Genomic DNA, 12039 nt, shown 5'->3' on the forward strand with positions numbered 1-12039 from the left:
TCTTCAGTTCAACAGAAATTTGACACTTTTGAAAGCACAAGAGGCGACTAACTTGGTGAAAGAAAAAGGAAATCCCTGGGTCATCACACTCTGCGAGAAACCCATTGAACTTGGCCAATGATACCAATAGCTGCACAGGGATCACATTGATTTCAAATGCAGCTGTACCTCAGCAATGTGATACTTCAAATCGTTGAAAGGATAACATTCCAAACAATGGAGAACTGAAATTAAGAAAATACTAAGAAACTAGTTTGATCATTGACATAGAAGAAATAGACTTCGATTATCTATCATCCAATTGTAAACATTCAAAGTTTTGTGATAATCAATAAAGTACTCAACATAAAACAACTATAAGGGAAAAGGAACAACACACAAAACAAGCTAAACCCAACAGAAACTCTAGAGAGACGTAACTATCTAGTGTGCAAGGAATTTGTAGTTGTCTGCATCTTCTAAGACAACTACACCCTTCGAGAATTGAATTCCTCCGGACTTAGAGAGCACATAGGGCTTCAACACCTCGGGATGAGTGAATTCACGCGCAGCTGAGCATTGGTGAACAAACGCCTTGAAGATGTGATCCGAAGATTCAATTGCTGCATCGCTGGCAGAAACCTGAGGATGCCACTGGACGCCGGTGAAGGGAATGCTTCTGCCAACAAAACTAGAGACATAAGGTAGTTTTCCTTGATCTAAGGACACAGATGTGACTTTATATTGAGCATCAAAGGACGGTATTGAGTTTACATAGTGAAGGGATAACTTGGTGTGATGAGACACAAATAGCTCTCTTCCCTCCAGCTTCGTTTTCAGATCCTGAGTAAAATGTTGGAACAAAGTGCCCTGCAAATCTGCTGGGGTAAAAGTAACTCCGACAAGACCTTCTTCAGTGATGAAATTTACGGGGTATAGAAACTTCTGAGCAGCACCTTCTTCGAGGTGGAAACGAACATCTGCACAAACAGAGCCGATGGAGAGCAAGGGAAGGAAATCGACCACGTTCCTTGCGAAGAACTCTTTGTATATCAGCTTAACTTTGGAGTTGTATGTAGAATCGTTGAAAGGTGTCTTTCCTCCAAGAACAATTCCATTGACAAGGCCTAGTTTGATGAAGAAGGTAGCCGGGTGTTCACCGTACAATAGTGGGATCACACGAGCTCCAGATTTGAGAATACCATCCACCAACCTTCTTGAGAGATACGAGATGTGTCGGGTATCGGGTTCCATAGGAAATGGTCTTGGGTCTGGATGGGTGACCAATCCAACCACCGGGCCAGAAGATTCACCATCCTGCAAAAATCAGTCGATTAGGATTAATAAACACAAAATTGGTTAAAAAGATTAAAATTAATAATTCCCGGGTGAAAAAGACATTAAGATTTAGATACTGTTTAAATGGACAAAATTTTAAAATGGCCAGGATGTAACCAGTTTCATCGTTCCCATTTTCAAATATTTTTTTTCTTATTTTTAATTTACACAGGATGCATCCAGTTTCATCCTTGCTATGTTTTAAATTTAAGCCAGGATGAATCCAGTTTCATCCTTGTTATTTTTTTTTATCTATTTCACCCGAATTATTTTCTACTTGTCCATTTGAACCGTGATTAAAAAAATTTTGGACAAATGACCCATTTTCCGATTAATAAACAGACGGGAACATAAACTAGACCAAAGTTGAAATTAAGACAAATATAAACTTCAATCTGATATGGTAAACTTAGTATTTTAACAACAGAAAGAAACTCATACCACCAAAAAAAAAAATAATCCAGATTCCACATTTAAACTTCAATCATCAACTGAAGAAAAATAAATCCGATATGATAAACAATGAGTAGTAAACTGAAAATTCCAACAAGTCTTAAAATCCCTGTATAAATATCATAAACCCACTTGAAACTCAAAAGAAAAAAGAAGAAGAAAAAAAATCACAAAAAGGGATTTTAACCAAAGAAAACAAAGATAATACTCTCAAATGTTAAAAAAAAACCCTAATGGTTACTAGAAAACAGAATCCATATTATGATAAACAAGAGAAACTGTATTACTCATCCAGATTCAGAATCCTGCATAAATCAATCCATACATAAATACACGGCACGGCACATAAATTATGCAGCATACTCACTAGACCTAAGTTGAAAATAAGACATATATAAACTTGAATCATCAACTGAAGAAAAAAAATCTGAAAATAATAAGTACACTTCCAGATGTGATAAACAACTAGTAAACCAGTATTTGAACAAGTCTTAAAATCGCAATAGAAATCATCATTAACATACTCGAAACTCAAACAACCAACAAATAAAATAAAATAATGAAATGGGTTTTTGACACAAAGATAATACTCCCATTTTTTTCCACAAACCAAACCCTAATGCTTACTTAGAAAACATATATTGTATTATCAAGAACAAGACAAAATATAGCAGTCATCCAGATTTCACAAAGAAATTACAAAACATAAGAGATAGAGTAAAAATAATATATACAAGGTTTGTTTTTGTGTTATTACCTCAGGTTGAGGAGCAATAGCATCATTAGAAGGAGATGCACAAACTAGTACCATCTTCTTGTTGCCAAGATTCACAGAACCACCACCAGGTGACTTCTCTGAGAAGGGTAGCGATGAGGGTTTTTTTGATGAAGATCGACTTATTCTTAGATTTGAAGTTAGAGTTTCTGATAACACTAACAGAAGGAATAATACTGCTCTTCAACAACAGAGACTCCATTTCTCAGGTAAGAAGAGAAAGAGAGAGAGAGTTTGTTGAAAGGAAATGTTAGTGATGGCTTGCCACTGCCAGACGAGGGAGGGACTTTTATAGGCGGGAAAGAATTTTTGAGAGAGTGCAGCAGTTTTTTTTTGATGCACAGCACAATCTAGGCTTTATCTACTGTTGTGATTAATCTGTACGGCTAGCAACAAAACACGTGTATACATCCATTATTTTCATGTGCTTGTGGGAGCACAGAATCTTGGCCTTCAGGTTGTTTCTGCCAGCTGCGAAATAGACTGCTCTCTAACGTGCACCTGGGGAACAGATATCACCTCGCGCGAATAAACTAGTCCCCACACAACTTGCAACTACGATGCCTAATAAACAGTTTTTTTTGAGGTGGGTACAAACCACCTTTGTTCGATGGCCGTCGGATTACAAGAATCTATCATTTTATATCACGTTAGCTAAAGTGTGTATTGTACACTCACAAACTGTTTAAATATTTTTGAATTCACGTACTCCCACAGTGTCAGTACCTGGACGTGTTGCCGAGCGGTCTAACCACCTTTTTCGTTTTAGTATTTTTCGTTTGCCTTTACTCTTCTTTGGGTTTGTAATTTGAAATTTGTGCATATCATTAAAAGATCCAGATAACTGTGTCTCTGTAACAGTATTTCTACACATAGAAATATTCTCTTGGGCCACGTAATAATTTTGGTTAATTATAGACTATTGTTAACTTATGTCGGTTACCATTTCTGGGATTATTTCCTAATACCTCTTCTTTGATGGACGGTCGAGATCTAATGCTATTAATTAAATCCTAGGAATTTGGTCCTCCTTCTACCTATAAGAGGAACACAATAGCCATCGGTATTGGGTTCGGAGAATTGATTATTCATAATGTAAGAGGTGAAGAAGGAGAAACCATGACCTCCACAAGGTATTACCGCTGCTACTGAGATCATCGGGGATGTACTACGGATTAACGCTAACAGGTATAGTATAAACTATTCTTGTATATAATTATCGTGTGATTATCATGAAGTTCAACGATCCTAAATTAAGTATCTATAAAATTAAATCTTATAGTTGGCATCTAGAGCTTGTGTTTAGAACACATGATCGTCCGTTAATCATATGCAATAATAAAATAAAATTGGGTTTGATATATTTGGTTTTCCCCTTCTGTGAACATAATCGTTCTTATGGAATTGCATTACTTTTCACATCTAATTATCTTGACCCATATCATGTTCACACTTCATGTTCATGTTTGATTTTTTATTATCTCATCAAAATCAAATCCGTTGAAAATTATGGTATACTGTAAAATTTAAGATCCTGTGGCCATTATCACTTATGATTTTCTTGTATACTTTTATATTACCTTCTTAATTTTGGAAGAAAATATATTTCAACATTAATAACCTACTTAGTTTTGGAGAAAAATATATTTTAGTTTAATATTAATGTCCTACCCTTTATTTCATGTAAATAAGTTAATATATCTTGCTTATTGAGTTTATTTTTGGCCTAATGGTTTTATTTTGGGCATGTAAATAAAAGAAAATCATTTTAAAAATATTATTTTTTAAATAATGGCATAAAATGAGCATATGAGGTAATAATGACCGTAATAATGATGATAAATGAAATGGAAGAATGTCGACATCATGTAGTGATAAACATGCATAATTGTTCCACTAAAGTCCATATATTCTACTTGTCTTGTATGTGAAAGAGAGGTAAATTGGAGATATGATATAAATGAGAAAATATTTATTGGGCATTATATCTTTATGACATGAATCAATAAGTGCTCCAAAGCAAATGAAGATAAACATAATATTTTCATCACGTGAATGTTTATTAAGACATTAAAAATTGGAAACATTAATATTTTCTTGTGGGAATGTATACGTGTTAGTTAATATTAAGATAACGAGACAGTATTGATTTTAAAACTAATGAAACCAATTTTTATAGTAAATTAACTTACGCTTCCGATTTATCGAAACACTAACACGATTTTTTATCGAGTTTCATTATAAATTTTATGATCAAAACCATTTTTTGACACCATTAAATTTGTGTGTGCATTATGATATGGTTTGTGTGTGTGCTTGTGCGTTATGATATAGTTTCTCTCGCATTATTGTTTTTCTTTAAATTTTATGGGATTATGGGACTCTTTAGTTATCACCACAGTGATACTAGAGTGTTATATCTCAGTATAATCATAATGTTATTACAAGCATGAATTTGCAAACCGTAATGTGTAGGTTTAGCAGTTATCGACATCATGTGATAATGACATTATTTTAGTTGATTGGCTATCACCACAGTGACGTCAAATCACTTTTGGTCATGATCAAAATTTTTGTCAAATGCTTGTAATCCTGTTTTTCTTAAATATATATCAGAACAAAATTTACCCACAGGAAATTGGAGTTCACATATTTAAGAAAACACTGATTGATATGATTGTTGATCATATGGATATGAACTGATTTGAATCTTGAGGGTTTCTAGTGTCATTATGTTTCACTTTTGTCCCAATGTTAATGATAATTTCAGTTGTACGTATAAAATTATTGTGCTTAAGATTCTTAGGTCATAATTCTTTAGTTATCACCACAGTGATACTAGAGTGTTTTGTCTTAACAATAATAATAATTTTATTGTAAGCACGAATACGCCAGCCGTAAAGGCAAGGTTTAGTAGTTATTATGGCATTATTTTTGAGTTGTTTGGAAATCACCACAGTGATGTCAAATAATTTTTCCAGTCATAATCGTTATTATGTCAAGTGCTTATAATATTGTTTTTCTTAAGTGTATTAGAACAACAATTACCCACATGTAATCTGAGTTCACATGTTTAAGATAACATTGAAGTGTACAATATCTTATCATACATTATGGTAATTAAATAATTGGCACATGATTAAACGTTATTTCTTAAAAGTGAATAAAAGAAAATTAACATAAATTAACTCATTATCGAGTTGAGTAACCTATTACGAATTTTTTTTTCTTCATATTTTCATGAATATTTTTATTATGTTGTCCAAAACTTATTGCATCCTCTATGAAATTGAGGTTTTATTTTTGATAAATTTCTTCATATTTCTGAAAATGATACTCGTTGACTATTTACACCTTTCATATTAATTCATCATATATCCGTTATTTATCATGATCTTTAAGTTTGTATCATATTTAAATGAGTGATGCATCAAAGAATTTTTCTTCAACGAAATTTCATTATTGAATTATACTTATAGACTTGCTAAATGCTCGATTTTGTTTTAGGAAAATTTCATTATGCTTGGACATTTCAATTAAAGGGTGTTATTATTATTACAATTTATGCATGATGACATGCCTTTAAGTAAAGGTTTATGATTAATGTTTTAGGGTTACTCATAATTTTTTATAATCGACTAATTTTATGATCAGATCAAGGATTTCCATATCATTGATTAGGACCATGCAATGTCACAAGAAAAGCTAGTGTGATATTTGCAATTCTACATATTTGCTGGATTGTTTAGTTATCGCCACAGTGATGCTAAATTCTTATCTTGTAAGTGTTGCATATTTTGAGTCCTCTTAGTTTGATTTAACTATTAGAACAATGCTGCTCACAAGTAGTTTTGGTTCATAAATTTAAACAAGCATTAAGGTTATCTAAATGTTTCATATACATGCATATGAAATAATAGCCACCCATAGGTGACTACAACTCACATTATATTAGGTTGAACATATTTAGAATTATTGGAGTTTGTTAATACATTTTAGGACGTGAGTTTCCCACAGGTGATTCTAGTTATGGTATTAAACAAACATAATGTTGTGTGTATGAGAAGGTAAAATATGTACTAGTGTTTTTCATGTCTCACATTGTTCCTTGATAAGGTTTGACCCACAAGAGAATCTTATTGAAGGTATGTAACTATTGTAAGCTTAATTGTCATTTATCTCTATTATAAATTTCAGCTTTTGTTCTTATTAATTGTAGATTATGATTATTTTGTAGACTTTTAATGGTCCAATTTTTGGAAGATAAAATTATTTATCACCTAATGATTTTTCGCGTTATTATGTAGATCTATCGATAGCATTGTGAATCTTAATCCATGGATGTTTTATCGAACATTTATTATTGAAATTGAGAGGCGATTATAGATAAAGTGAAAAATCATAAAGTCTGACAAAGGTGGTGAATATTGTGAAAGGTATGACAAAACAGGATAATATCCTAAATCTTTTGCATAGTATCTTCAAAAGTTAGGAATTGTTTCTCAATACACAATGCCAACTTATCCTTGGCGTAATGGTGTATATCAAAGGGCTAAATAATACTTTTATGAAAATGGTTAGAAGCATGATGAACCATGCATAATGGCTATACATTTGTGAATTTTTGTTCTTTCTGTAACTGTGTAATTTAAATAGATTTCCGTTAGAGAAGTTTCAAAGACACACTTTGGACTAGAAAGGTTGGAAACCTAGTTTAAATCACCTTTAATATTCTAACCGAAGTATGGGATTTATTGAAATCGAAAATATAAATTTATTAATGATGGAATAATTAGTGGGAGTATGTGGATATATCTGTTCAAGAAATCATGATAATGATCCCTTTATTTAAGATTTCTACAGTTATTGTGAATCTTCTCATTATCAGAATGTTAGATAATGAAAGCCCACACATTATTGATCCAATACTCCATAATATGCCAATAAAGAAATTTTTTGTTAACAACATGAACCAGCATTAAGAAGGTCTCAACAGAGATTGAAAGAAAGTTATTCATGTTGTTTCAGTGATTTTCTTACAAGAATTTATTACATTTTGATATGGAATGGCAAAGACTCGGTTTTAGGTTCACAAATATTATGTGTAATAATTTTGATTAATGGATTGATGCTATGTGAGCAAAAATCATTGGTTGAAAGTCAAGTCTCGGATATTGTTTAATTGCTCGAAAGACACAAATCAGTTGTACAAAAGTGGGTCTTTCTGATCTAATACGACTATAATAGCAATTTTAAACGGTATAAAGCAAGACTTATTGCCAAAGATTTTACTCCGAAATGCATTGATTATAAATAAGTTTTTCTCTCGTGTCAAAGAAAGACTTATTCAGAATTTTCATAGTATTATTAGTAGCTCAATATGACCTAAGAGTTGCATTAATTAAATGTGAAAATAGAATTTATTAATGATAAATTTTAGTCTACAAATTTTAGAAATCAAAGTATGAAATTTAAGCATCCTCCCATAATGGTATATGAAATTAAACAAAACTATAAATGTTTCAAGTTTTGGATGAATTATTACAGATTTATGCATATACCTCAAGATCAGTGGGAGAAATTCATACTCTTGGTCTTGTATTTTAAGACGTACTACCTACGAGTAGTTATCTTGACTTTATGCATATCTCTATAGTTTTTTGAAGTAAACGATATGAATGAAGCTTACCATGTGATAGTAATATCATATGGATTAATAAAGCTCTCTTATAAGGCATATATCGAATATTCAAGAAATTTTGAGATAATAACATATTTAACAAATTTTATTTCATGTTGGATAGAAGATATAAATTTAATCTTCATTACGTCTTAGTTCTGATATGAAACTTATAACAAGTTATTGATATGTTAAAGAATCGAAGAACAAATTACAGGAAAGCTATCAAGAATTTTGAGATACTATTTTAACTGATGTCTTATAATTAGTTAGCAAATCCAACAAGAGTTTATTGGATTTTTCAAACTTCAATTTTTATGGATGTATGGATTCTATAAAGGAAGAATCCATTAATATTAGTCCCACAATTGAGTTTGAATATTTATGACTGCGATACTTAGAGACTTAAGGTTTTTTTCTCGACATTGCTGAAATTTATCGTCTTAGTTTCGCAGCATTAAAGCAGGATATGATACAAAAGGAACAAAACACATGAACCTTGAGTATATATGCGTGAATCAATAAATTCAGAAACAATAGTTGTTCATATATCAGTTAAGCACAATTGTATTGAGAGGTGTACTTATTGAACAATTACATTTTAAGACCTCTTAAGAAAAGAATAAAATCTTAGGTCTGTGGGAGTAATTGATTATTAAATTCAGTTAATTTATGTGCTTTTTTTTTAACACTTTATGAGCTCTTATTAATGTCGTTCTGAATTATTTCTGTATGCATGTTTTGTATACACTTATGTAAACGGATGAATGTGAACAGAAATTGTCTTTCTTTTGAAGACATCACTGGACCATTATGATATCCCAATTTAAGGCCTAGTTAAGTAAGTTATTTGTGTTGTGGTACATGGAAGGGAACATGTTGATAACAAGACAATGTGCAACCGCTATGACTCGCATGATTAGCTTAGTTGTCCAAGGTATTACGTTAACCTTTAAATTTTGTTAGCAATTACGCGCGCCTTATGTTTTTCTACGATTAACCGTTAAATAAATTATCACATGGACCAGTGGGAGAATGTAAGAATATTTCTACACATAGAAATATTCCCTTGGGCCACGTAATAATTTTGGTTAATTATAAAATATTTATAACTTATGTTGGTTACCATTTCTGGGATTATTTCCTAATATCTCTTCTTTGATGGACGGTCGAGATCTAATGCTATTAATTAAATCCTAGGAACTTGGTCCTCCTTCTACCTATAAGAGGAACACAATAGCAATCGGTATTGGGTTCGGAGAATTGATTATTCATAACGTAAGAGGTGAAAAAGGAGAAACCATGACCTCCACAAGGTATTACCGCTGCTACTGAGATCATCGGGGATGTACTACGGATTAACGCTAACAGGTATAGTATAAACTATTCTTGTATATAATTATCGTGTGATTATCATGAAGTTCAACGATCCTAAATTAAGTATTTATAAAATTAAATCTTATAGTCTCAACATGTTGAATGACCATTGTACCATTCTGTAAAATGTAAATCTACCTCAACTTCTAAGAGCATCTCCAATGCTAGGGGTGAAGGTAATCCTAGGTGGAGGTCATATTATTACCTTTTTGTTGTGGGTCATTCTTATGTGGCTAAAAAAAGGTTAAAGTTATATTTCTACCTAAAATTTCATCTCCAATGTCAAGGTATTATTACCCTAAAACTTAGAGACAAATTTAATTTTGGAATAAAAAATTAATGATGTGTCAAAAGACCTTGGGTCATGGAGAAGCTAAAGATATGACTTTCTTCTTTACCTTTTCCTATGAGATGGAAGCCATGTCATGCTTATACCTTTACCTTGACCTTGGCAATAAATTTTTGGTTAGGAAAGTGTTAAATCCTAGGTGTCATGTCTTTTTAAGACCTTCACCCCTAGCATTGGAGATGCTCTAAGAAAAATTATCAACCTCACTTTTTACTCTAACTTAATTATCGATTGAAATAATAAAAAAATTGACTTTAAATTCACTTCACTTGGATTTCATTTTTTGCAGTCAAATGATGTAAATTTGCTAGCTAGGCATATAGTTATACAAGTGGTGCTGGTGTATCTGGAAATCAAGGTGTTGGGTGGGCATCCGAGGCCCAATAGGCTAGACATCAAAGAAATAAGTTCTTTTTTACACGATCGACTCCGGATTCGAACCTCTAACCTAGCAACTTGAGACTTCGACCTTAGCCCAGTTGGTTTATCAAAGAAATAAATTAGGATCTGTCAAAGATTTTTTTTTTCTTATTCTCCTGTGTAATATTGGCCTCCAAAATATAAAAATTAACTCGAGTAACCAACTTAGTGATTTTACAATAGTTTGCAAATCATACAAAGTTCTTAACATTATTAATTCTCGATTTGATTGTCAAAGTGGTCAAATATGGTCAATGTGTTGACCGCCATCCCAACAAATTTCTTTTGAGACCCAACCACAAAAGTGTACCATTTAACAGGCCGAAAAAACCGTTTCCGAAGTTCACCCCATAAAAAGATTTTAACTTTTCAAAAAATCCCCATCCACAGTAAAAAGCTGATGCATAAGCATAATGAAATCATGTAGTACCCATTGATAAAATTTATTTAACTTAAATAAGATATACAGAAATCTAAAACCTAGCTAAACCTAAACATTGCAAGAACATAAAATTTTTTAATTGAAAAATAAAACAACTGACCACTGTTTCCTAGATTTACTTGGTAAATCTAAGATCCAAAAAACCGAGTGAATCGACCATATTTACGCGAAGATCATGGAGGAAAAATGGGTCGGAGAAAAATGATGATAATTATTCCGAAAAAACAGTTATGTACAGCCCGAAGAAAAGGAAAAAGAATGGAAAAAATTGATCAATAAAGGTAAGTTTCGAACTCAGTAACTAGTATTATTACTGTCCTACAGGGACACCGGTTATTAAAAACGGATAATCAAAATCATCTGCTTGTCGGTAAACAACTTACCCATAGTACAGTAGTGGTAACTTTTTGACCTGAAAATGCACAATATTCTCCCAGAAAATTAATTAAACTCCCTCTCAAAAAACCCCGGGATGTCATTGGCATATTCAGCAAGGCCAACAAATTTTTGACTTTTTACTGCTTAGGGGATCAAATATACCAGATGTAAATAATCTATACGGTTCGGATCACCACACGTGCTCCATCAGTCCCACGTCAAAGCTTTTTTCTGTGTTTGTGTAGGCACTGAATCCAAACCTTAAGGTTGTTTCTGCCAGGCACTGAATCACCACAGACCAAAACGATTACTCTCTAACGTGCACCACCTCACCTGGTGCGAGTGACATGGGCCCCACTCCATCCCAAACTGCCGCACACAGTTCGCTTTAAGGTGGGGTATAAAATACCTTGGTCTAGCGGCCGTTGGATTCCAACATTATATAAAGTTAAGATAAGTGAGTATTGTACACTTTCCAGACAGTTTGTATTTTGAATTCACGTTTGACGTGGGGCACTGCCGAATTTACCCTTTTCTTAACATAGTGTCACTATCCATGCACAAAAACTACATTTGGCATAAACTGTTTATATTACCTTGTAGTTTAAATCATCCCAAAAAAAATAAAAATCAACCCCACTTTTAATTTTTATTATATTGTTACCAACAACAACAACAACCCACCACCAACAACTAGCAACACCACCGATCGTCGTCGACCACCACCGCCTCCAACCACCACCATCGCCGCCCACCGCCATCGCCACCGCCAACCACCGCCGCTTCCACCTACCAGCACCACCGTGCCACCACCGCTGTCGTCGATCACCGCCACAGACCACCGCCGA

General features: G+C 33.1%; 1 protein-coding gene across 1 annotated transcript; it reads right to left on the minus strand.

Annotated features, from left to right (window-relative positions):
* Positions 1 to 423: 423 nt before the first annotated feature.
* Positions 424 to 2581, minus strand: LOC113352792 (gamma-glutamyl hydrolase 1-like). The gene is made up of 2 exons (XM_026596566.1): positions 2528 to 2581; positions 424 to 1296 (listed from the first exon to the last, which is right to left on the minus strand). The coding sequence occupies exons 1-2, from the start codon at positions 2579 to 2581 to the stop codon at positions 424 to 426; spliced, it is 927 nt and encodes a 308-aa protein (XP_026452351.1).
* Positions 2582 to 12039: the final 9458 nt, after the last annotated feature.

Source organism: Papaver somniferum, chromosome 2 (genome assembly GCF_003573695.1).
Source record: "Papaver somniferum cultivar HN1 chromosome 2, ASM357369v1, whole genome shotgun sequence".
Classification (NCBI taxonomy): Eukaryota; Viridiplantae; Streptophyta; class Magnoliopsida; order Ranunculales; family Papaveraceae; genus Papaver; species Papaver somniferum.

Coding starts and splice junctions, on each gene's coding strand:
- LOC113352792 (XM_026596566.1), bottom strand. CDS start 2,581: ATGGTACTAGTTTGTGCATCTCCTTCTAATGATGCTATTGCTCCTCAA. Junction 1,297..2,527: donor CTATTGCTCCTCAACCTGAG/GTAATAACACAA, acceptor TGATTTTTGCAG/GATGGTGAATCTTCTGGCCC.